We start from the raw sequence: 27,885 nt of genomic DNA, 5'->3' as shown, positions 1-27,885 counted from the left end.
GCAAATATGAGGGCCTTATCCTGCCTGGCTAACATAGGGCTTTACAGGATTGAATAATGAAGGATCCCAATAATGGGGTGATGTCCATAGACTTCTCCACGACATGTAAACACCTGTCAAGCACCGTTACAACAAAGTTGAGGAGGCACATGGCATGAAGGAAGTCCTAGAGGACATCAGAAACAACACCAAGTGATCAAAGCTGCAGCTTGTCAGCAACGGTGCATCATCCAGGACTTAGAGATGAGACAGGTCAACCAGAGCATGGCTTGGTTTGACTACAAGAACATCTGTGACTCCATGCCCCACACATGGCCTGTTTGGCAACAAGGTGTTGATAGGCTTCCTCTGGAACTTGATGTGGTGATGGAAACTGTACCAGAGGCTGATCATGCCATCAGTTGGATCATAAACCAAGGTGATGTACTGTCCTTGCTGCTGGTGCTCATAGGCCTGATCAACCTCAGCCAGATCAACATAATGACTACATGCAGACACGGGACCAGAAGTGGGATGAGCATCAGCCACCGACTTTGATATCAAGCAAGAATCTAAATTTTGTTTCAGTCCTGTTTTGCATGTTTGACAATTCTTTGCTGCACTTTGTGCATTTGATCTCTGTTATTGTTAGTATTGCTTTAATAGTAGGTACAGTTCTGAGTCTGGTCTGCTTGAGGTTTGTTTCTCAAAAAATGTGTAGGGTGTTTTTCCTTACCGCTATTGCCTATGTGCTAATTAGAGTGATAGACAGACAGACAGACAGGCAGATTACTGTTGTATAAGCACAATGTAAATGTGTACATGTTTGTGTACAGGTTGGGGTTTCAGTATGGGTACGGAGTTCCAGTTAAACAGCTGGCGGCTGTTTGTTCTGGTTGCAGCTCTTCCCACCATCACCTCTCTCATCGGACTCACATTCATGCCTGAGAGCCCTCGCTTTCTCCTTGAGGTGAGCTATGTGTGTACTTTGCTCACTAAAACAAATGGAGACGAGAACTTCTTATTTCATATCAGGATGCTGTGACCTGTCTATAGTGTGACACAATATTATTTTCTGAGCCCAAAATGTTCAAACTATAGTGTGTATACAGTGGTGGATATGTACTATAATTACTACTATCCTCAGTGAGGCCTGAACCAAGCTTGGCCTTCACATCAACCTGAAGAAGACACAGGTCCTGTATCAGCCTCCACCCAACATGGTCAATACAAAGCTTCCTACTGTGAAACTGCACAGACAGGTCCCACTTTCCATACCTGGACATCCATGTGTCATCAAATGATGACACTGATGATGAAACCCAACACCAACTCAAGTGTTCAGGAACTGCCTTCAGCCAGATTTGCAGACATGTTTTCAACAACAGAGACCTTTGACATGAAATGAAAATCCTCATCTAGAAAGTTGTTGCCATGCCAACCCTGCTGTACAGATCTGAGACTTGAACCACCTACTGCCGTCACCTGAAGACCCTCAAGTGATTCCACCAACACTGCCTGAGGAGCATCATCCACACCCGGTGGTAAGACTGTCAAAATCAGCATCCTGGCTGAAGCCAAGCTCCAGAGCATCGAGTGTGTCATCATCAAGAACCAACTTATAAAGGTGAGCCACTTTGTTGAGAAGGAAAAACAAACCTCTACTCCCAGCTGAGCAAAGGAAAACGTGTCAGAGCAGGGCAGAAGAAATGTCACAAGGATCTCTTAAAGCACAAACTCAGGAGCTGTTCCATCAACTAAAAGACCTGGGAAGAACAAGCGTGGATCCGAGCCAGCTGGAGAGTAATGATCCACACGGGACTGGAAGTCTTTGAAAGCATGCAGATGAACAACACAGAGGAGAAGAGGAGAAAGAAGGAAAGAACAATATCCTGACCGGCAGAAGCTTCCTGCAGCAACCACATGCAGCGACTGTCAAACACAGTGCACAACAAGATTGGCCTGTTCAGTCATCTCTGTGTCCACCATCCTGTCCAGGAATTGTTGCATATATATATATATATATATATATATATATATATATATAAACTGCAATACTTTATTGTGATTATTTCCAGCCTAAAAGCAGATCACGTCATTTTAAATGACAAAATTAGTATATTTCACTCAAATTTGGATTTTTATCTCAGACCACTGAGAACATGTTATATCACACATAAATGCTGTCATGCTTGCTTTTATTTTTGCGTATTCTTGTGAACATGAGTATTCAATAAAAATACATGGTCAATGCTTTAAGGCCCCTTCACACATAGCACAAATGAGGCTGAATGGCACACGAAGAAGAATTTGAATGGCCCTCGTGAAACATCGGAGCTGCACTCGGACGCCTTGTACAGCAGTCGGCACAACTGTTCGGCCACAGCACATGCACTCCACATTTGCGTTGTGCTTGTGCTGGAAACCCAATCGAACAGCAGGCAAGATGAGGTTGTCATGCTCGCAACATTCGTACACCATGTCGTACGCAGGTCGGACCATTCGGACCGCGGTCAAGGGGCTGCACAATTCACACCACCAGCCAAATGGCGGGCGAATACCCATTCTAATCCACACTTGGCCAGAGTCGAGGTGCCACCCATGAACTTCCAACAGCCAACCCATGAACTTCCCATGTGAGCGCTTTGCTCACATGAATGGGGCGTGTTGCTCAGATCATGTCAACGCAGGCAGGAGCACCGAAGCTGTCAGATGATCACACAGACGTTCACCAAGGCAATCACATCATGTTGCACCTGACCACTGTGTACACGCATGTACCAGTGTAGACAGCTCATGGACCGAACAACCTGGAGAGGTCCGTCCGTCATGTTGACATTAGCTGACCGTGATTGACATGTAATCACGTCATGGGTTGGATGTCTTTCAAAATCAAGCCCATGCCCAGTGACTGTGTTCCTGCGGCTCTTTGTGCCGCTCCACATTGCAGCTGCCGCGTCAGCACAAAGCAAAGCTGGGGCACATATTGTCACATGTGCTCCAATCACCCATGTACAAGACATGGTGGTGCATGTGTGTCTGCAAACGATGACAACATGAGGGGAAAAAAACAATGAAAATCACCTTTAGATTGCCCCCAGACACATCTTGTGACCATGTAGCCAGGCTGGGCCATCTGAAATTATCCATGTGATCTTTGTGATCAGCCAGCTGGCAAGGCTTCTGTCACGTCCACCACGTAAGTTAGAGTTCACATGATGCGGTGTCTTTTGGTGCGCCGCGCTCTAAGTGGCCAGAGACACCTGGACACATGGACCCTCTGTGTAGCCAGCCACTTTCACCTCCATGTGGCTGGCTGATGTGTTCATGATGTGAGCGCATGGATGCCTCATGTCCATGCGGCTTAGAGCTGCCCCAGGCAGGTGGCCAGCGGCAGTTACAAACTTCGGTGGCCTGACCTCTGGTCACTGCATGTCTTTATTTCAGTTTATTTAATCTCATTCATGTACTTTCATTAATTCCTTGTTTACTTCCGTGGGCATGGTTCATAAACAAAAAGGAACAGAAGGATAATAATTCTTGTGTTCTCTGCTCTTTATGACAGGGATGAAATATTTTAACAGACAAAAAGAAATCCATTTGTTTCCTCAGTTTCAACACAGACACCTTCCCAGTGTCAAGTCATCAAACATCAGTTAAACATAATTACCACTAACATAACTGTCTTACATTTAAATGGTACATTCATTGTTCGTATGATGTTCTGTAGTCTCTCATTATTTGGTCCTTACACATTTTCTTTGATTTGTGAACATTTGTACAGCATTTTAATTGCTTCCGCTGCTGTGAGAGCACGATGTGGTATCACACCTCTAACCATGGTCACACTGTGTTAGTGCGCGTGCACACGCTCATGCATGAAACAGTGGGATCATACGGCATATGTACATGGCTCTAACTCATGTAACTCATTAACAAGAATTGATGAATTCACAGTATTTGTAAAAGATGCATATATCTCAATATGTTTTGCGAAGAATTCAATATTTTAACCACAGTTGCACGGTGACATTCATTGATATACTAATTAAAACATGCACCGTGTTGGAAGAAAATTCATCATTTCTCTTTTTCTGTTACATTGTTTGAATGTTTGATTTATTTTACTCTTGTATACAACAGAATGCCAAACATGACGAAGCATGGATAATCCTGAAACATGTCCATGACACAAACTGGAGAGCCAAAGGGCAGCCAGAGAAAGTCTTCACTGTGAGTAAATGTTCACAGATACTCAGTGCTCTTGGGGCCAGTGGCCTCAACCCAACAGTTTGGGAAGTCTTCAATCCAGTTAGAGTGGGTCATGGTCCCATATGGCTCATGTTTATGCTGCAGACCCGTAGCCTTTGACAGTAATTTAAATGAAACATGCAAATGTGTTTGGCATGGAGCTGCATCTCAAGGATCAGCTAGCATCCCCAAAAAAGAAAGAAAGAAAGAAGAAATGTGAGAGGATTAAATTGTGCCCAAATGTTGCTGAATCACAAAGTAAACCTCAGACTATGTCGTCATGGGTATGACATTTAGTCCAAATTCTGGCTGGCAGATGGTTCCCATCCTGCAGAAATCTCCTCACAGGGTACATCTCTCTAAAAATGTTCACAAAGCTTCAAACCACTTGAGCACATGGTCCTCACGTTCAGATATATGCATCATTGTGCAAAGGTTTTACAAACATTTAATGTCCACTAAAAGTTTTAAAGGGAACAAAAACACCATACAGCTGCTCCAGTCTGTCTAAAGCTGAGGACACACAACAAGACTTTTTTGCCAGATTTTACCCACGAGTCATAGTTGGACAGAGTCTGCCCCAGACAGCACTACTCGGTGGGGCGAGCTGGCACAGAAATCTGTTAGTGTGTTAGGGGTATAAATGTGAACTGGCAAGTGTGTGAGGGGAAACATACCTGACCTGAGGTCAGTTGAAGTCAATCAAACGTTTGAATTTTTTGAACCGACTCGGGACATAATCATGTAGTGTGTTGATGAGTGACCCAACTGCAAACACACGATGCCAACAGCCACTGAAAAAGAGTACGTGGGACACGGGAAATAGCATCAGCAGATGAAGAGGTCAGGAAGTAGCCAGCGGGCATGTCAAAACTCCACCAAAAATATCAAGATTCCTTCACAACTTGACCCAATTTCAACTTATTTTTATTTATATAGCACCAAATCAAGTTGCCTCAAGGCACTTCAGACAAGTAAGGTCTAACTTTACCAACCCCCAGAGCAAGCACACAGGCGACAGTGGTAAGAAAAAAAATCCTCTGATGATATGAGGAAGAAAACTCAAGCAGACCAGACTCAAAGGGGTGACCCTCTGCTTGGGCCATGATACTGACACAACTGACAAAACAATTCACAAAACAAATATGCAAGAAATGTTGCTGGTGCACGGGATGGGAGGTGTGCAGAAACAGATACCATACCCGTCTCTGGATGGAGCCGCACCTCAATCAGAGAGAAAAAAAAACTGAATCAGGCATCAGAAAGACAACAAATACAGTATAATTTGTCAACATTAAGCAACAAGAAAAACAGAAGAAATACTAAGGTGATCACTGGCCACTAGCCCTAAGATTCACTAAAAACCCAGACTTTAGATAAATTTGAGGCTGCAGCACGCTCTGTTTCCTAATAAAATGAATTTAAAAGGGTAAAAAGCATAGTAACATACTATGCCAGTATGCTAGCCACATGAAAGCGAAAATAAGTATTCCATATCCATTTTTTTCTTAACAGATTTCTCAGAGCAGATAGCTGTGCAAACAACAGCAACAGTGAGCCATTTGTCATCCGTGTTAGACTGTCACTCTTGTGAGAGTTAGATGCATTCAGTTGGCTTCAGTTGGTTTAAGAAAGAATATACTCTGTGATCCCTTATCAGGCACAGTCCTTAAATTTATGATCTCCAGTCTTTCACTGTGTGCTCTGTCTTTTCAAAATCATAATGACTGTGAAAGTTGTGTAATGTGTCCCCAGCTTAACTGTGTGGTCATCTACGTGTCTGTCTGCACACCTCTGGGGCCCTCTATGTGTCTGTCTGCACACCAGTATGGCCCTCTATGTGCCTGTCTGCACACCTGTATGGCCATCTATATGTCTGTCTGCACACCTGTGTGGCCCTCTATGTGTCTGTCTGCACACCTGTATGGCCGTCTATATGTCTGTCTGTGCACCTGTGCGTCCCTCTGTGTGTCTGTCTGCACACCTGTGTGGCCCTCTATGTGTCAGTCTGCACACCTGTGTGGCCCCCTATGTGTCTGTCTGCACACCTGTATGGCCATCTATATGTCTGTCTGCACACCTGTGTGGCCCTCTATGTGTCTGTCTGCACACCTGTATGGCCATCTATATGTCTGTCTGCACACTTGTGTGGCCCTCTATGTGTTTGTCTGCACACCTGTGCATCCCTCTATGTGTCTGTCTGCACACCTGTATGGCCCTCTATGTGTCTGTCTGCACACCTGTGTGGCCCTCTATGTGTCTGTCTGCACACCTGTATGGTCGTCTATGTGTCTGTCTGTGCACCTGTGTGGTCCTCTATCTGTCAGTCTGTGCACCTGTGCATCCCTCTATGTGCCTTTCTGTGCACCTGTGTGGTCGTCTATCTGTCACTCTGTGCACCTGTGCGTTCCTCTATGTATCAGTCTGTGCACCTGTGTGGTCCTCTGTCAGTCTGTGCACCTGTGCGTCCCTCTATGTGGGTTTCTGTGCACCTGTGTGGTCCTCTATCTGTCAGTCTGTGCACCTGTGCGTCCCTCTATGTGCCTTTCTGTGCACCTGTGCGTCCCTCTATGTATCAGTCTGTGCACCTGTGCGTCCCTCTATCTCTCTGTCTGTGCACCTGTGCGTCCCTCTATGTATCTGTCTGTGCACCTGTGCGTCCCTCTAAGTATCAGTCTGTGCACCTGTGCGTCCCTCTAAGTATCAGTCTGTGCACCTGTGCATCCCTCTATGTATCAGTCTGTGCACCTGTGCGTCCCTCTATCTGTCTGTCTGTGCACCTGTGCATCCTTCTATCTGTCTGTCTGTGCACCTGTATGGTCCTCTCTATAGTCAATAACTCAACAACTATACATTCAAGAAAAGGTGAAAACAGAGAAGGAAGTTAAGCTTGTGGAGTGTTTTTCACACTGTGTTGCATGTACTTTCACCACATGTGAGTACATTGAGCTTCTTATATTCATTGTGTGTTGATGAATTTCTTCTTCTTGTGCTGTCTTTTGTTCAGGTGACCCACATCAAGGCTCCTAAGACGGCAGAGGACGAGTTTATTGAGATTCAGAATGCGACTGGAACTCCTGTCCAGCGTTGGGCTGTCCGCTCACTGACACTGTGCAAACTGGTATGTCCTCAGACATGGTGATACGTTTTTTTCTCTCCAGTCCTCAAGGTGGATCAGGCTTTTAGTCTCCCATGGCCACTTTTTCACCCAAATGCCTATGTTTTTGCTATTGTCATTCATAGTGACCACACCCTCAATTTTACATACTTTTATGGCTTAAAACATTTTTAAAAAATCACTCCCATAGAGTTGTCATGAGAAGGACCAAAACCATTTTTTATACCAGGCTGTCAACATGATTATTTCTGACCTAACGATGGACATTTTAACATGGACATCCTTGCTTTTGGAACAAGCCTCAAGTGGCCAGTCAAGGAACTCTGTTTTCTTCTTTCTGGAGGACTTCATCTAAGGGCCTGGTCCTCCTGGTGTTTAAGAGGATTTGCGTATGAATTGCGCACAGAATTGGTTCATATTCGCTAAACATCCGCAATATCCGTGAAACATGCTTCTGTGAGTCGGCCGACACCCGCACACATCCGCAATTATCCGCAGAGGCACGTTTTTCCGTTGCCAGGATTTTTGAGCTGCACAAAATGTTGGCTGCAGATGACATCCGCCTTACATACTCAATACATACTCAATACATACTCAAGCAATGAGCTGTATATCTGCCGTTAACCACTGATATCCGCAGCTGATGTGGATTTGCGGCTTGGCAGTGAACTGGGACAGTGTGTAAAACAGATATACGAGGTCTATTAGAAAAGTATCCGACCTTATTATTTTTTTCAAAAACCATATGGATTTGAATCACGTGTGATTACATCAGACATGCTTGAACCCTCGTGGGCATGCGAGAGTTTTTTCACGCCTGTCGGTTACGTCATTCGCCTGTGGGCAGTCTTTGAGTGAGGAGTCGTCCACCCGCTCGTCGATTTTTTTCATTGTTTAGGAATGGCTCAGAGACTGTTGCTTTGTTTGATAAAAATTTTTTCAAAACTGTAAGGCACAACTGAGTGGACACCATTCAATAAATTCAGCTGGTTTTCGGTAAAAATTTTAACGGCTGATGAGAGATTTTGGCCTGGTAGTGTCGCTTTAAGGACGGTCCACGGCGCCTGACGGCGATATGCGCTTCGAGGCGGCAGCGTCTCGCCGTTTCAAGTTGAAAACTTCCACATTTCAGGCTCTGTTGATGCAGTAAGTCGTCAGAGAACAGAGAACTTTCAGAAGAAGTCGGCATGAGGAGTTTATTCAGACATTCCATTGTTAACGGTCATTTTGTAAAGAAAGAACGTGCGGGCAGAGTCGCATGTCGGGCTGGACCCGACCGCGGGGGGTCGCGGCAGGAAAAACACCTCCGTTGGAAATCTTAACGGGCAAGTTGGAACATGCCCAAGCTGTTAAACAATTTCTCAGTTACTCACTTGTTGAAAGCCATTAAAAGCCGCCTGAATTCTACAAATGGTTTTCAACACGGAGGTGTTTTTCCTGTCGCGGCGCACACAGATTTGCCGAGTCGTCACGGAAACGACTCGACGAATTTGCGCGTACGTCTTTCATTAAAAAAATGTCCTTAAACAGTGGAATGTCCGCATAAATTCCTCATGCCGGCCTCTTCTGAATCTTCTCTGTTCTCTCACGATGTCCTGGGTGAATTAAGCCTTAAATTAGGATGTTTTCAGCTCGAAACAGGCCGACGACAGCGCCTGGAAGCGCTGCAGGACGTCCCGCTCCGTGGGAAGTCCTTACACCGACAGAAACACCCCATAATCTCTCATCAGCCGTTAAACTTTTCACAGAAAACCATCTTAATTTCTCGAATAGTGTCCACTTGGATATTCCTCACAGGTCCAGAAAAAATTTGGATAAAGCAACGCGCGCCGTCTCGAGCAGCGTGTGAAACAAAGGAATTCAGCCGAGAGGGCGGGACCACATCTCACTCAAGGCCTGCCCACAGGGAAATGACGTCACCGACACGCGTGAAAAAACTCACGCATGCGCACGAGGGTTCAAGCATGATTGGTGTAATCGCATGTCATTCAAATCCATATAGTTAAAAAAAACAAATAAAAGGGTCGGTTTATTATCTAAGAGACCTCGTATAGTGTGCCTATCACATCCACATCACAAACTAAAATAAGTTGTAGCAAATGCAGACAGATTGGCCATGAATAAAGTGTTTGTATTATGTCTGCTTTGCATCTGATTTGTGGACAATCTGTGAATGCATAACAAACACGTCATGTAAACCCAAAATCGACATACCTGCCATTCAATGCCGGTCCGGCTGTGGTGACATGCAGATGTAGTTATGGCAGTGATGGGCACAGTTCCGATAATCTGATAACTGATAATTATTGAAGATAATGTTTTCATTATCGGATTATCTTTTCAGATAACTTTGAAAACCATTTTCGGACTAATTATCTTCCAATAAATTTTTGTCCGATAATTTTTAGACTGTTAATGTGGTAAACAAAGCTGAATAGCTACAAACATTTATAAAATTTAATATCAGTTGAGCACCTACCTGTTAAAAGTTTTGTAGCAGAAGTGCAGTTCTACTCTCTGCAAAAAGAGGTAAGCTGCTTCTTTAAGAAACCGCTCTGTCCTCTGCAGGCAAAGGAGAACTGGTCACAAAAAAAACCCCAAACTCATTTCTTTTAACCCCATACTGATATGACAGCAATATCACACAAGTCATCCAGAGGCATACATTTTTAACTTATAGCACCAGTAGATCATGGCAGTGTTCTATTTATTTTGACTAACTGTAAACACCAACACACGACACACCCCACATTAACGTGTTGGTTTACATAACCAATCAGTGAGCGGAGGCACATTTTACCCACAATGCCATCTGTCTGTATTTGTTACAAAACTTAAGAATTAGTGCATTATTCAACATTAAAAGATATATGTTATATCTTAACTTTGCACAAATGACAGAATTGACATTAATGGAGTTATTCTATCAGTATTCATTTTATTAATACACCAAACCATGAGTCAGCACTGCTTTATTTTCCAAGACCTTGGCCTGACGGCAGCGTTGTGATTGAGTAGAGAGTTGAGCTTTGTGGTTCCTCTCAGCTGTGTTTGTGCTGGAAGTCATGTAGTAAACTGGAGCTTCCAGCAGGGGGCAGCACGCTCAAAGACAGAAGTGCTGACTCATTGTTTGGGTCTGTGGTCACCTTTGATTTTTTTCCAGAAGCGATTGTGGTGTTAAAACTCAAAATTAGCTTGTTAGTAGTTGCAAGTGTACCGGAGACTATACTGGAATTTATTGGTTATCGGTTATCTGTAACTTCCGATACATTTTTGGGTGGTTTATCGTTTTAACTTTATCAAAGATAACGTTTCAGTTATCTGATTATCTGTTATCAAAGTAAATTTTTTGGGTTATCTGTGCCCACCACTGAGTTATGGATCCCCAAAGACGTAATAGCTGCTGCCGCCCATCAACATACTGTAAATCCCCAGCTGCAGAGAAGTCAGCTGTGGACCTCGGGTCTCCTTCAGGACTTTTATTTAACACCAGCAAAAGGAAGAGTTGCTGTTTAGCCACAATTCACGCTGAAGTCTCTGTTTTCTCTGACACTCTCAAAAAAAAAAAAAAAACATCTCACACCCCGAGTGGCTTCCCCCCTCCCGCTCCACAAACTCATTAGCAGTTAACCGTCACATGACAACATGAACATCAACTCTGTGATCAACTTGTCCAACTCCAGCACTTGCTCCAGAGGCTGTATTGTTGGTGTGAATAGTGATGCCGAAAGGAGCGAGTGCGCTTCTTTTATGACCGCAATGCAGATGCCCTGCACGCACAACACGTGCATGATGCATTCATAATACACCTGTAATACTTCCGTGATAATCACAATGTGTCGGATACATTTCCTCACTACATGCGTTATATAAACATGATTGTTCATCATATAGTCGCTATACGTTATTAATATATCCGTAATTCATACTGGGACATTTGTCATTTTTGGCCATTTTTATTGCGGACGACAACGAGCGCCCGTAATTTGTATACTCGATTCATGCGCAATTAAAGAAATGCAGTTTGGGGGAATTCGTAGCTTTAAATTAATCATAGGTGTTACTGTGAATGAGTTTTTCTGTCTACGTTTGGCTCTGCGATGGACGGTCTAGGGTGTACCCCAGCACATTCCTGACAGCGCAACTGTTGGAGAGCAGTTGGAGATGCAAATTAGCGACCAAACATGCGAACAAGCGACACTGAAGTGGCTATTTGCAACTGAACATGAATGACACATTTGCACACAAAGTGTTCAGCTCTTATTATTCTGCTATTATCCATGGGAATAGACTGTGGAAATCCCCCCACTGTCCCAATAATGACAAAAATAAAATAAAATAGTAAATACAAAGAAATATAATAATAAAGCCTAAAGCGTACTCACTGATTTGCAGAATGATGTCCCTGCTAGATCTAGCATACTATTGTCATGTATCTGTCAACATTGATGCTGCAGACAGATGTCAGAAATGGAGCACCAAGCTCCCATTTTGTAGAGACCTGAAAGGCCCTTTAGAGGGCGCGGCCAAGGATAGGGACATGTTGAGTGAGCTGCTTAGTCTGCATCCTCCACCACAACCCAGAACCAGATCAGTGGCAGAAAATGCATGAAGGAATCATTCATTCTTTAATTGATTCATCATTCTACATTGATAAATTAATGTCTTCTTTGAATCATGCAGCAGTGTTTGTGATTTACTCTTAAGTTCTGTATTTACAGTACTGTTCAGAATAATAGTAGTGCTATGTGACTAAAAAGATTAATCCAGGTTTTGATTCACTAGATTCTCACAAATCCAACAAGACCAAGCATTCATGACATGCACACTCTTAAGGCTATGAAATTGGGCTATTAGTAAAAAAAAAAGTAGAAAAGGGGGTGTTCACAATAATAGCATCTGCTGTTGACGCTACAAACTCAAAACTATTATGTTCAAACTGCTTTTTTAGACTGTGGCATACAGTCAGTGAGTTTGTCAATTTTGTGGAACAAACAGGTGTGAATCAGGTGTCCCCTATTTAAGGATGAAGCCAGCACCTGTTGAACATGCTTTTCTCTTTGAAAGCCTGAGGAAAATGGGACGTTCAAGACATTGTTCAGAAGAACAGCGTAGTTTGATTAAAATGTTGATTGGAGAGGGGAAAACTTATACGCAGGTGCAAAAAATTATAGCCTGTTCATCTACAATGATCTCCAATGCTTTAAAATGGACAAAAAAAAACCAGAGGCACGTGGAAGAAAACAGAAAACAACCATCAAAATGGATAGAAGAATAACCAGAATGGCAAAGACTCACCCATTGATCAGCTCCAGGATGATCAAAGACAGTCTGGAGTTACCTGTAAGTGCTGTGACAGTTAGAAGACGCCTGTGTGAAGCTAATTTATGTGCATGAATCCCCTGCAAAGTCCCTCTGTTAAATAAAAGACATGTGCAGAAGAGGCTACAGTTTGCCAAAGAACACATCAACTGGCCTAAAGAGAAATGAAGGAATATTTTTTTGGACTGATGAGAGTATAATTGTTCTTTTTGGGTCCAAGGGCTGCAGACAGTTTATGAGACGACCCCCAAACTCTGAATTCAAGCCACAGTTCACATTGAAGACAGTGAAGCATGGTGGTGCAAGCATCATGATATGGGCATGTTTCTCCTACTATGGTGTTGGGCCTCTATATCACATACCAGGTATCATGGATCAGTTTGGATATGTCAGAATACTTGAAGAGGTCATGTTGCCTTATGCTGAAGAGGACATGCCCTTGAAATGGGTGTTTCAACAAGACAGTGACCCCAAGCACACTAGTAAACGGGCAAAATCTTTATTTTTCTTCTTGCTGGTGCTCTCAATCCTGCTTGTTCTTTTGGACCTACTTCTGTTTCTGCCATCATAAATGAAGTTCCACAAACGTGATTCCAGTTCAGTTCCAGTCGTCAGCCTCTAGGGTGCCATCTGGGTGACTGGATACCTGAAACTGACTGTAGGTGTGCATGCAGGTGTGAATGACTTTGTTTGTGGCCCTGCGACAAACTGGCGTCCTCTCCAGGATGTACCCTGCCACATGCCCTTTGATTGCTGGGATAGGCTGAAGCCCCTCATGCCCCTTAAATGGAGTAAGTGGTGATGGAAAATGGATGGATTCAGGTCAGGGTCAAACACAGGTCCATAAAGTGAAAGCATATGTGATGGGCCAGGACAGGACAAACTCTTGGTTGGACATTACATTAGATTGGATTAACACAATTAAAAAACTATAACACAATGCTAAAATACCCCCAGCCGTATGAGCACTGTCTACTTTATAATGTGCAGTTGTTTAATTGGTATCCCAAAGTCTGTCTGTCTGTCTGTCTGTCTGTCTGTCTGTCTGTCTGTCTATCTATCTATCTATCTATCTATCTATCTATCTATCTATCTATCTATCTATCTATCTATCTATCTATCTATCTATCTATCTATCTATCTATCTATCTATCTATCTATCTATCTATCTATCTATCTATCTATCTATCTATCTATCTATCTATCTATCTATCTGTCTGTCTGTCTGTCTGTCTGTCTGTCTGTCTGTCTGTCTGTCTGTGTATATCTAATATATAAAGCTGACCGTGTGTGTGTGTTTGTTTGCTATGCACAGCCACAGTAATTAAGTAACCCACACCAAACTATGGTAACTGGGGCACCAAGGGGGAGGTCACTGGGGCCCTTAGGTTGGAAGAGTATGTGTGCGATCACACACACACACACACACACGGTCAGCCTTATATATTAAATTACAACCCGCTCACTGGAGCCCTTATTTATGCAGTTTATGTGGTACTCAGGTCAGGTAGCAGCATCACACTTTGCTTACTACGTAGTAGCGGCTGGCTAGGGTGCACTTTAATTACACTCCGACTGGGCCAACGCGTGCCGTGTGCCAGTTAAAGTGCGCATTTTTTCTATTAAAATGTACCTGCTGTGTACAGCTGCCAGAGCATTGCCGTGATATGACCTGCTGTCACCTTTTCTCATGAATGTCACAAATTGCTCAATGAAAATGAATGATGACAACATACACACAATGCAGTGCAGCTTCCTACTAAAATTCTTCTCCATTACCCATGCGTAGAACACATAACTCAGCTAGTACACAGTAAATTTTGCAGACTAAAATATACTCTGCCAGGATAACATTTGGTCCCAGTCCAAACAGGTTTAAATACACTCTATTATAAATTGAAATCACCTCTATCATCTTGTCAAATCACATTTTTCAACTCCAGTAATAGTCATTTACAGCATGATAGAGTTGATTTTACACTGTGATAGAACTGATTTAGCACTGTGATAGCGTATAACTTTGGAACGTCTAGGCAATACCCGTTGACCATATTTGATGGCCTCCTGTAATGAGATGGAGCTTTATTAACTTCATGTTTGCATAAAAATGAGGTCAAAATGCTGAAGTCAGGACATGTTACATGTCAGGGTTTGTCATTATAGCCATAAAGTATATATATATATATTTTTTTTGCCTCCTTGCTCTCGGCCAAGACGGTCGCATTTTTCTCTTCTCCCTCCCTCATCTTTCCTGCTTCTGTGGCGTGTTGTCTGTGAGGCTGCCAGCTTTGCTCTTCTGGAAACAGCAAAAATGATTTGTTAAAGTGGTCCCTGAATGCAATTGACACTGTTTTTTCTACAAGACACTCGGGAGCGGAGGACCCGACCTGTCCTGCCGGGACACATGTGATGGGCTACGTGATGGACAGTTGGAGGTAATGGCAGGTCATGTGCCTTTACACGCTGTCTGTGGAGGACGTCGAAGATGTGTATATATTTGGCATGGGGGTGACCGGGTTTCTGCTGTGTGGAGCGGGCATAACGCTGGTTTACCGGAAAATTAAGAAAATGGAAGTGGCAATAATTGGCCCGTCCAGGCTGCCCCACATGATTGATTCGATTGGAAGGGCAGTGTCAGCTCAGTCGGCGGGTGTTAACCGCGCGTTGGATACCATCTCCGGGAAGATTGCTGCGCTGGAAAACCGCATTGATCGTCAATAATGACCACATCTCCTCTCTTAATTCAGATGTATTGGAAGCCACTCTCTCAGACTGTGGAATCTTTCAGGCGTCTGCTAATCTGGATTTTCATTCGGCTTCCCAAAACACAGCTGCACTTCAAAGCAGCTGTGATAAAAACCTCCTGGAGAAGAACAACGCTCATGCCTCACCCCCCCTCATCTCCCCCCGTCCTCAGCTTCTCCAGCTCTGACGTTGACTGTGGACAGTGGACTGTTCAGGGCTGGGCCCTTCCTCCCTCCAGAATGGATGAGCAAGGCCGTTGATGGCGCCTAAAGGCGGCCTCCGGGTGGTCTGTCTGGTAAGTGGACTCTTACAAATCTCGGTCGTCGTCTCTCATCCTATTGTTGTGTGTGATCATTGTTCATTGTGCTGATGGGTTTTTTTCCTGCTTTGCTGCTGCGTGATTCAATGCAGCAGCAATGAAGGTTTTTCTTTCCCAAGTTTTACCTTGTGTGTGCTTTTATATGTGTTCATGTACTGGGCCGGCTTATGTGTGTGTTGTCTGTCGTCATGAGGCCGGTCAAGGTTTGCTCAGCCCTGCTGTTGACCTAAGGCAGGGATATACATCTGGAGCTGGTCCCCGGGCGCCTAAAGGCGACTTCTGCTCCTAACTGGCAATTAGGATGGGTTAAATGCAGTAATCACATTTCATTGTGCAGGGAACATGTTCCTTTGTGCATATGACAATAAAATTCTTTTGAATCCTTTGAATCCTTTGAAACCTTTTTTATATATGTTGGTAAACCATGCAATTATTTGAGGTCTTAATTATTTATTTTGTCCCTGGATATTAATGTTTGTACCAGGTGCTGAGGAATGTGGCATCTCTTCTGTCTGCTGAGCTGAGGATAGCTACACTCTTCTTGGCCATCATCTGGTTCTGCATGGCTTTCAGGTCAGTCCACAGCAGTGACCCGTTTACAGCCAAGAGGGAGCCTGTTTACCTCAAAACCAACCACCAGTCACTGATTAGCAGTACTTTGAATTAACCAGAGCAGTGTGTCACAGAAACTTTAATGTGATCTGTAATGCAGTAATACAGCAGTAATTTGAAAAAAAAAAGAAAAGATTTGTCAGTTATCACACATAAATAGTCACTGAAAATAATTTAAGAAACCTGGATAAGAAACCCTCTTATCCAAAGCCATGCCTTTCTAATGTGTGCAGAATGTAGTTTTTGGTTTGGTCTTGTTGAGAAATGCATCCCTGGAAAAAAACATCATCATTAAGACTGTTCAAAAATCAAACGAGACGTGGGAGGGGTCCTGTGGCTCAGGCGAGGGGATGGTGAAAAGGCTGTGAGTGGTGCTTCAGAGACTGGTGAGATGTGCTGCTGTTCGACCACCTCAAAGACAAGATCTTCAAGCTCAGATGAGGTGTGTTACATCTCAGCCATCACTGAGGCTGATAATGCACATTGCTGTTTGTCCACTTCAAAGACAGTACAGGTACTGCAGGCTCGGATAAGGTGCACCGATCCTTGACTACCTCAGGGACATGCGCCGGTGGGGCACGGCACAGCATCCTCTTCTCAGTTCTATCAGGGAGCATGTTTGGAGAATTTGGAAGATAAAACAACAAAGATGACCCCATACTGTTTCACACCTCAACCCTTTCAGGCCTTAAAGGGTTTAGACATGTTGCAGGAAGAATGGAACATAGTGACAGCTGAAATGCTTCATATCTTTGGCAAAACATTTCCAGCATATGTTATAAATGTCATTATCGGGACAATCCTTCAATGGCAAGGAAGATGTTCTCATAGTCGGTTCCTGGACATGGACGTGGATCAGAAGGTGACTGAACAGATCCTGTCTTGACATGCCCTGTTTCTGACAGATGCTGCATGTGGTTGCTGAGGGAAGCTTCTCTAACCCAACCTGCCTCTGTGCCTTTATCCAGATCTGAATCAAAAGATTGGTTTCTTGGTTAGACTCTTCACATTAATTGTCTTTCTTCACATTTTTGGTTAAACCTACAAACAAACTAATAATCAGACAAAGGTAAAACCTAGCTGGTGTGGCAGAGATAGCTGCATTTATGAAGTAGAGGACTTGTAGCCTGGTTCGTGCTCTCAGCAGAGGATTTAAAATGTGCTTTTTTTTCCAGGAGAGTTTGCAGTGATTGCTTACGTTGAAATGATTTCTGCTGCTGTTTCAGACTTTTCACAGATTCTTTCTTCTCTTTGTATTGTGCTATAGCTACTATGGTCTGTCAGTGTGGTTTCCAGATATGATCAAACACCTGCAGTACGAGGAGTACGAGTCCAAAGTCAAGGTAACATCCAGAACAGCAATACATCATGTGCATAATAAGGTGTTTTTGTTTTGGTCAAATTACAGCTCAGGAAGGCAAAGTCAGCTGATGCTTCCAGGAGGAACATGGTATATAGTCCAGGGCTCTGTGTGTCAGTGGGACTTGACACCCTCGCACCTTATCAGGTGCCACATCCTCCGTATAATGTTTGTGCTGCACCATATTTTTGCAGCCTACTGCCTCATTACCTGTAAATACATCCTTAAGACATAACACAGTGGACAGGCACCTGTACTCAGTTTCTCCAGCTGAATCAGCCTTTCTATCAACGTTGAACCTATGCAAGGTGTTGTGTTAGGAGCAGGTTAGAAGTTCCCTTACCAAAAAATAGTATTGATAAGTATATAAAAGTAAACTGGAAGTATACTTGAAACATACTTGCATGTACTACTTTTTGGTAAGGGTTAACACTTCCCAATTCACTTTACCGGAAACTATGGATGGTTTCATGACAATGGCAGCATACACCCATAATGCATCACCATGTCTGTTTACATTCTACACTGCTGTCAAGTTGCATGTTACCAGATCCGTCACATCACTCTGATGTTTCATCTTTTAGGAATTGCCATCAGCCATTCCAGCTTTAGCTAGCAGCTTCCATCCCAACACATTAACAATGGTTTGGGTTCCAGAGTGTGGCACATTTCCATTTTTTCTTTGTGGAGTTCACACATATGCACCTCCTTCATAGCCATCCCTCCCATTTATCGAAAGCGAGCATTGATTACCTTCTCCTGGTAGCACCTTCCTGGTGCTATAGTCCCCCCTGACATCAAAACATTGTACGTCCCTCCAGCTGCTCCCTTCTTTTCACTCGGGGTCTCCACAGCAGATGTGAGGTGGATCTGGATGTTCATTTGGCACAAGTTTTATGCTGGATGCCCTTCCTGACACAGCTCCACATTTCATGGAGAAATGGGCAGAGGTGGGGTTTGAACCAGGAACTTTCTGCACTGAAACCAAATGCACTAATCACTTATCCAATATATCTGGCAAGACACTGATGCAAAAAGGATTAAGTGTTGAAATCCTCTTATTAATGTGGCGCACTGCCAACACAGTTCAGCAGCAGTTATGGAGTCCAGCCGGACAAATACAGTGGTGTGAAAAAGTGTTTGCCCCCTTGACCCTTTACATGTTAGATTTTTATTAGGACATCAAAAAACAAAACAAAAATTCAGGCCTTGCATATTAGAATTTCCAAAATCATGCTCTTTAAACTCACAGTGAAAGTAAATCTCTACAGTTTAATATAAATTAATTAAAAATCTAAAAGCCAAAATGATGGTGTGAATAAGTAAGTGCCCCCTTGAGTATAGCACATGTAAACCATCACTTTTATATACAGTTTTCTTCAGACAAGTCAGGGGATGGATACATGAACATTTCCAAGACACTATGTCTTGGACATTATTTACATGAATTATGAAGAAATACAAACAGTATAGCACTCTATGGTAAATCTGTGTGGAGTAGATAATTCTCAAATCTGAATGTATATAAAAGTGATGGTTTACATGTGCTGTCCTCAAGGGGGCACTTACTTATTCACACCATCATTTTGGCTTTTAGAGTGTTAATTACTTTATATCAAACTGTAGAGATTTACTTTCACTGTGAGTTTAAAGAGCATGATTTTGGAAATTGTAATATACAAGGCCTGAATTTTTGTTTTGTTTTTTGATGTCCTAATAACAATCTAACATGTCAAGGGTGCAAACACTTTTTCACAGCACTGCAAAATCAAGCAAGGCAGATATTCTGATCAAACACCTAAAGGGATTTTTCATGGACTGTACAAAAGCAGGTGATCACTGACAGCTGTCAGCGGCCTTTTTGTGCGCTCTCTGGATGGACAGCTTCTGTGCTTGTGTGCGCACGTGCACCCCACATGTGCACGCAGAGTGGTGGCACAGCCATTGTGAACACACATACATGCAGCTGAGCGAACATGTTGGTCACACACTCACACGCTGCTTTGATCACCTGTTCTACACACGCAGGCACACGTGTGCCGCACAGCGGCTCGTTCAGCCATTATGAAGACACGTGCACAGCTGACTGACCATTTCATCTGGTCACACACTCACATGCTGTTTGGATCACTTATTCTATGCTTATACATGTGCGCACTCCATCCTGTGAGACACACACTCCTGCCAGCACACCTCCTCCTGATGAGAGGTCAGTTCAGCGCTGAGAATGTGAGGGTGAGCAGAGATTTGATTGTGTGGGTGAGTGAGTGGGTGAATGACAGCTCCAATGTTGGTGGCGTCTGACAGCAGTCTGTGTCATCTGACTGTTGTCTGAAATATGTTTGGGCTGTATCTTGCAGGTGTGCACGAGGCAGTCCAGATGCGTTCTGTCACGGCTGACCGCGCCTCTTTTTCTCCCACCATGACCATATTAGTGTTCAGAATAATAGTAGTGCTATGTGACTAAAAAGATAAATCCAGGTTTTGAGTATATTTCTTATTGTTACATGGGAAACAAGGTACCAGTAGATTCAGTAGATTCTCACAAATCCAACAAGACCAAGCATTCATGATCAGTGATGCCGGTAACGCGTTACTAAGTAACAGAAATATACTCTAATCTGACCACTTTTTTTAGTAACGAGTAATCTAACGCGTTAATCTTTCCAAATCAGTAATCAGATTAAAGTTACTTCTCCATGTCACTGTGCGTTACTATTATTTTTCATTGTGGGTCGATAGCAGCATTAAACTTGGTCTGTGGGCAGGAGGTCGGGGTTCGACTGAACTGCCCACTTTAAGTGAGCTATGAGCTTTTCATCCACGGTTTTTTGCAGCTGCTCGACTCGTCGTCTCCTGTTAAGGCACGGTGATCAGCACACCTGCACTGAGCTTTACAAAGACATTTTTATACTTTTTTTCCTCCTTTATTTAGAGCTGAGCTGAGCCGCTCCATATCTGCACGTTAAAAACAGCTGATCCTCCGCGACGCGTCAACAACTAGCACTATTTTCCACTCAAATGCACCTAAACACTCTTTCTGAGGACCACATGATGTGAAAACACAATAAAACTTTCTTACCTGTAAATCTGGTCACGTTTTCTGCATAAATAAATGTTATCCATTCTTTGTGCTCACTGCTCAAACGCCAAAGTAGGGGCGAATCCATATGGAATGGGGGCATGGGGGAGGGATGTGCCCCCCTCACAACACCCCTAGATTAAAGGTCCAGTTTTGAAGCCTTTTTTTACTACAACTACTAATACTACTTAAAATAATATTAATTTCGACAAGTAAAATATTTAGAGAGAATTTAAATGCTAGAATGAATTTAATAGTTACATTTATAAACAATGTAGGTTCAAAATTGCAAGTTTTACTGTTACAGTGCTGTCAACAGTTAAATATGAGGTCAAGAAAGAGGTCTTTATTTTACTTTTTATAAAACAAGTATTTATTTTCATTGAAGTCAAGAAAGGGTGACTATAAAGTAAGTTTTGGCAAAACAGGTATCATTGTCATGTTGACGTGGGTTGTTGTCGGCAGCTGGGAAAAGTAACTAAAAAAGTAACTAGTAATCTAACTTAGTTACTTTTACAATTGAGTAATCAGTAAAGTAACTAAGTTACTTTTTCAAGGAGTAATCAGTAATCAGTAATTGGATTACTTTTTCAAAGTAACTGTGGCAACACTGTTCATGATATGCACACTCTTAAGGCTATGAAATTGGGCTTTTAGTAAAAAAAAGTAGAAAAGGGGGTGTTTACAATGATAGTAGCATCTGCTGTTGATGCTACAAACTCACAACTATTATGTTCAAACTGCTTTTTTAGCAATCCTGTGAATCACTAAACTAGTATTTAGTTGTATAACCACAGTTTTTCATGATTTCTTCACATCTGCAAGGCATGGAGTCAACCAATTTGTGGCACCTTTCAGCTGTTTATTCCACTCCAAGATTCTTTAACAACATTCCACAATTCATTCACATTTCTTGGTTTCGCTTCAGAAACAGCTTTTTTGATGTCACCCCACAAGTTTTCAATTGGTTTTAGGTCCGGGGATTCGGCAGGCCACTCCAAAACATTAATTTTGTTGGTTTGGAACCAAGATTTTGCTGGTTTACTAGTGTGCTTGGGGTCATTGTCTTGTTGAAACACCAGTTTCAAGGGCATGTCCTCTTCAGTATAAGGAAACATGACCTCTTCAAGTATTTTGACATATCCAAACTGATCCATGATACCTGGTATGTGATATATAGGACCAACACCATAGTAGGAGAAACATGCCCATATCATGATGCTTGCACCACCATGCTTCACTGTCTTCACTGTGAACTGTGGCTTGAATTCAGAGTTTGGTGGTCGTCTCACAAACTGTCTTCGGCCCTTGGACCCATAAAGAACAATTTTACTCTCATCAGTCCACAAAATATTCCTCCATTTCTCTTTAGGCCAGTTGAAGTGTTCTTTGGCAAATTGTAACCTCTTCTGCACATGTCTTTTATTTAACAGAGGGACTTTGCGGGGGATTCTTGCAAATAAATTAGCTTCAGACAGGTGTCTTCTAACTGTTACAGCACTTACAGGTAACTCCAGACTGTCTTTGATCATCCTGGAGCTGATCAGTGGGTGAGTCTTTGCCATTCTGGTTATTCTTCTATCCATTTTGATGGTTGTTTTCCATTTTCTTTCACGCGTCTCTGTTTTTTTGTCCATTTTAAAGCATTGCAGATCATTGTAGATGAACAGCCTATAATTTTTTGCACCTGCGTATAGGTTTTCCCCTCTCCAATCAACTTTTTAATCAAACCACGCTGTTCTTCAGAACAATGTCTTGAACGTCCCATTTTCCTCAGGCTTTCAAAGAGAAACAGGTGCTGGCTTCATCCTTAAATAGGGTACACCTGATTCACACCTGTTTGTTCCACAAAATTGATGAACTCACTGACTGAATGCCACACTACTATTATTGTGAACACCCCCCTTTCTACTTTTTTTTACTAATAGCCCAACTTCATAGCCTTAAGAGTGTGCATATCATGAATGCTTGGTCTTGTTGGATTTGTGAGAATCTACTGAATCTACTGGTACCTTGTTTCCCATGTAACAATAAGAAATATACTCAAAACCTGGATTAATCTTTTTAGTCACATAGCACTACTATTATTCTGAACACTACTGTTGTGAAAGTGTAGGTACACGGACCCACAACAGGGGGCGTAAATGAACAGACAATGTAATAAGCCAAAATACAACAATTTAATGTTGTGAATGTGCACAACAGAACAACAGACAACACAATTTAGAATAGCAGTCAATAATTCACGGTGACGTGTGGGCAGGCTCGAGGATAGAAGACGCCTGTCCAGAGAAGAGCCGGATTCCACACGTCTTCCACTGCCAACGGATCTGGAGCACTCCGGAGCCACCAAGCGCTGAGTCCCCAGGTGGCCACTGCCTCCGGCTGTCAGATCTGGTACTGCTGGCAGAAAAAACAGACAGGTGATGGTGGGTGCGTGCACACCCAGCAAACAGTCAGAAACGGGTGGGAAACACCTCCACCTCTTAATCACAGTTTTACAGAGTTACGCGCAGATCCTGTCGGTATGTTCGTCGCCTCCAACCGAGGAGCGGAGTACGCCAACTCCCCACACACGACTATTCCGTACAAACAGGTACGTCTGCAACAGTACTATTACACACAGAAGCAAAAGACGTTACTACTGATGTGTTGGTTCAGGCCAGAGCAGGGCAGAGCGGGCAGTGCGCCACACCCGATGGCACCTCCTCAGATGGGCCTGGACCGAGGGCACCCCGACCTCTCCCTCCACAAGCAGAAACAATGGGGGCTGGTACCCCAAACATACTTCAAATGGGGAGAGGCCGGTGGCAGATGAAACTTGACTGTTGTGTGCATACTCGATCCAGGCCAGATGGTTGCTCCAGGCCGTCGGGTGCGCGGAGGTCACGCAGCGGAGGGCCTGCTCCAATTCCTGGTTGGCCCGCTCTGCCTGTCCGTTTGTCTGGGGATGGTACCCAGACGAGAGGCTCACGGTGGCCCCCAGTTCTCTACAGAAACTCCTGCAGACTTGCGAGGAGAACTGGGGACCACGGTCTGAGACAATGTCGGATGGAATCCCATGCAGATGTATGACATGGTGGACCAGGAGGTCTGCAGTCTCCTGGGCCGTTGGGAGCTTCGGGAGGGCCACGAAGTGGGCCGCCTTGGAGAACCGGTCCACTATCGTGAAGATGGTGGTCAGGCCCTGGGACGGCGGGAGGCCCGTGACGAAGTCCAGGCCAATGTGAGACCAGGGGCGTTGAAGCACAGGTAATGGCTGGAGGAGTCCCTGTGCCCGTTGGTGGTCCACTTTTCCCCAGGCACAGGTGGTACAGGCCTGGACGTACTCCCGGACGTCGGCTTCCATCGACGCCCACCGGACCACTGCCACGGTTCTTCGCACCCCTGGGAGACAGGTTAGCTTGGAACCGTGACAGAAGTCCAGGACCACAGCTCTGGCTTCTGGTGGGACGTAAAATCCGTTCCTTGGGCCAGTCCCCGGGTCCGGGTTCCTTGCCAGGGCCTCCCGGACGGTCTTCTCCACGTCCCAGGTGAGGGTGGCCACGATAGTGGACTCGGGGATGATGGATTCCGGTGGATCTGACAGCTCGGCCTTGACTTCCTCTTCGTGGACCCGGGACAGGGCATCAGATCACTGGTTCTTGGTCCCGGGGCGGTAGGTGATCCGGAAGTCAAAACGCCCGAAGAACAGTGACCAGCGGGCTTACCTGGGGTTCAGACGGTTGGCGGTCCGGATGTACTCCAGGTTCCAATGGTCCATGAAAACCGTGAAGGGCACCGTCGCTCCCTCCAACAGGTGTCTCCACTCTTCAAGAGCCTCTTTCACCTCAGCCTCTAGGAGTTCCCGATTGCCGACGTCATAGTTCCGCTCTGCCGGGGTCAATCTACGGGAAAAATAGGCACAAGGGTGGAGAACCTTATCGGACTCCCTGCTCTGGGACAGCACGGCTCCTATCCCTGAGTCAGAGGCATCCACTTCAACAACAAACTGGCGATTGGGATCGTCAAGAACCGGCATTTCAACTCCCTAAATGCGGCTTCGCCCCAATCCGACCAGGTGAAGGGGACTTTGGTGGAGGTTAGGGCCGTCAGGGGTCTAACTACCTGGCTATAGCCCTTTATGAACCTCCGGTAGAAATTTGCAAAGCCGAGGAACTGCTGCAATTTCCTACGGCTTGTCGGTTGGGGCCAATCTCTCACCGCCACAACCTTGGCCGGATCAGGGGCGACGGAGTTGGAGGAGATTATGAACCCCAGGAAGGACAAAGAAGTGCAGTGGAACTCGCACTTCTCGCCCTTCACAAACAGCCGGTTCTCCAACAACCGCTGCAGGACCTGACGTACATGCTGCACATGAGTCTCAGGATCCGGGGAGAAGATGAGGATATCGTCAAGGTATACGAAGACGAACCGATGCAGGAAGTCCCGCAAGACGTCATTAACCAACGCTTGGAACGTCGCGGGTGCATTGGTGAGGCCGAACGGCATGACCAGGTACTCAAAGTGACCTAACGGGGTGTTAAATGCCGTCTTCCACTCGTCTCCCTCCCGGATCCGAACCAGATGATAAGCATTCCTAAGATCCAGTTTAGTGAAAATTTGGGCTCCATGCAAGGGCGTGAACACTGAATCTAACAGAGGTAACGGGTATCGGTTGCGAACCGTGATCTCGTTCAGCCCTCTGTAGTCAATGCATGGACGGAGTCCGCCGTCTTTCTTGCCCACAAAAAAGAAACCAGCACCCAACGGGGAGGTGGAGTTCCGGATCAACCCGGCAGCTAACGAGTCCCGGATGTAGGTCTCCATTGATTCGCAGCCCGGACGTGAGAGGTTGTACAGCCTGCTGGACGGGTACTCAGCGCCCGGTATCAAATCAATGGCACAATCGTACGAACGGTGCGGGGGCAGCGTGAGTGCCAGATCCTTGCTGAAGACGTCAGCAAGGTCATGGTACTCGGCTGGCACCGCCGCCAGACTGGGGGGGACTAGACCCTCTTCCTTAGCTGTCACGCCGGGTGGAACCGAGGATCCTAAACACTTAGGTTTCGCTCCACTGCGTCACAATCCCAGACGGCCAGTCAATCTGGGGATTGTGTTTTAACATCCATGGAAAACCCAAAATCACTCGGGAGGTAGAAGGTGTTACATAAAACACAATCTCCTCCCTGTGATTCCCAGACACAACCAATGTCACCGGCTGTGTCTGGTGTGTGATTAGTGGAAGAAGGGTGCCATCTAGTGCCCGTACCTTCAATGGTGAAGGAAGGGCCACTAGAGGGAGCCCCACTTCCTCTGCCCATCTGCTATCCAGCAGATTCCCCTCCGACCCCGTGTCCACCAGTGCTGGGGCGTGAAGGGTTAGATCCCTACTCAGGATCGTAACTGGGATGCGTGCAGATTTACGGGGTTTCCCCGCGTGAGTATTATGGCCCACCCTTAGCCCAGTCTCTAAGGGTGAGTGTTGCTGTTTTGACCGTTTGGGGCAGTTTTTCTGCGTGTGCTCGGTTGAGCTGCAGTAAAAACACTCCCCACGGGCCAGCCTCCTTTGTCTCTGATCTGATTTTCTTTTGGCCCTGCTCATTTCCCTAACAACGTCAGCAGGGGGAGCTGTCGTCACGTGGAGTGCCCTGGCTGTGGAGCGTGGGGAGGACGGCTCCCTTTCGGACCCGGGAGGAAGAGGGGCGGCTCGTGCCTGACCACGCCCTTCTTCTCGCTCCCATCGGCGTTCTGCTAATTGGTTGTCTAACCGTATTACCAGGTCGATAAGCCCGTCTAAATCCCGTGGCTCGTCCTTTGCCACCAGGTGCTCCTTAAGGACCAGAGACAGTCCATTTACGAAGGCGGCGCGGAGCGCAACAGCATTCCAGCCTGCAGGCGCAGCTGCGATGCGCAAGTCGACTGCATACTTCGCTTCACTCCGACACCCCTGTCTTAACGACAGCAACATGCTTGAAGCGGTCTCGCCTCTATGAGGGTGATCGAACACTTGTCTGAACTCCCTCACAAACTCAGTGTATGCGGATAGAAGCCTGTTATGTGCAGACACGAGTTGAGGATCGGACCAGCGTCTGACTGAACCCAGCGCTAAAATAACCAGAAAGCGGTTCCAAAAACAAAACAAATTTATTTCCCTTCTGTGCAATAATTGTGTACAACATAAATGTGTGGTTGTCTGGCGAGGTGAAGGACGGCGCGCTCTCCAGCGCCCAAATGGATCGAAGCCCGACGCTTCTGGACCCAGACTGACCGCCAAACACCCCCCAGGTGGATACGACAAACTGACTCCGTGAAGGATGGAAAAGGTGAGGTAAGTCAACAGCTACAACAAATATCCTTCAAAGGCACACACTATCAGCAACACATTCAGATCTGAATTTAAGCTTTATGTAAATGAGCAGCCTCTCACAACAGGTGGAGGATCATCATTCCGTACGCCACAGCAGTGAGAAGCGAGAACAATTCTCATCAATGTTCAAATATACTGCGTAACAAAATACCAAATTACTGTTAACACTTATTCAGACAATCATCACCTCTGATGTGTGCTGACAGCATGTGTCCCTCACCCATCCTCCTTCACAGGCACGATGTGTCAAACCCAGGCGCGGTCCTCAGCGTCTCACAAACGAATGTCACAAGGTCGAGTTCCCGGCAATTCTGCTCGAATCACTCATGGCTTAAATGCAGAACGCCATCTCATTATCTGCTTCAGCTGAAACTCTTTAAGTTTGCACGTGAGCATCATCCACAGGTGCTGCAAGTCATTACCTGCACGTGCACATCCTCCACAAGTGCAGCCAATAATGCTGATGAGGGTGAAGGACTCTTCTGCCAGCACCTTCTCCACAGACAAAAACCAGTTTGCATACCACCTGGAGAGCAAAGAAAAGAAAACAACACCAAAATGTCCAGCCAAACCCCCCAACACACAACAGTACCCCCCCCTCCCCCCCCATCAACGGGAAGCCTCCCGGCAACCGAACAGACCAGGCCCAAGAACAGCACCTCCCTCCGGGGTCCACATCAGGAAGCAGACGGCGTAACGCTCCCAAGGTCCACCGCAGACAGCAGGACAGGGCACCGCGGCTGGAAGG

The 27,885-nt window shown here is 45.1% G+C and overlaps 1 protein-coding gene across 1 annotated transcript in view; it reads left to right on the top strand.

Moving 5' to 3' along the window:
- Positions 1 to 27,885, top strand: part of LOC117515240 (synaptic vesicle glycoprotein 2B-like) — an 84,514-nt gene that overhangs the window by 38,948 nt on the left and 17,681 nt on the right. The window contains exons 6-10 of the mRNA XM_034175719.1: positions 816 to 949; positions 4,123 to 4,212; positions 7,238 to 7,351; positions 16,219 to 16,307; positions 17,614 to 17,689. Coding sequence (XP_034031610.1) covers positions 816 to 949; positions 4,123 to 4,212; positions 7,238 to 7,351; positions 16,219 to 16,307; positions 17,614 to 17,689 — 503 coding nt within the window. The remainder of the gene's footprint in view (positions 1 to 815; positions 950 to 4,122; positions 4,213 to 7,237; positions 7,352 to 16,218; positions 16,308 to 17,613; positions 17,690 to 27,885) is intronic.

This window comes from Thalassophryne amazonica, chromosome 8 (assembly GCF_902500255.1).
Source record: "Thalassophryne amazonica chromosome 8, fThaAma1.1, whole genome shotgun sequence".
Classification (NCBI taxonomy): domain Eukaryota; kingdom Metazoa; phylum Chordata; class Actinopteri; order Batrachoidiformes; family Batrachoididae; genus Thalassophryne; species Thalassophryne amazonica.
Note: the sequence above shows the minus strand (reverse complement) of the source record. Positions and strands in the feature narration are given on the sequence as shown.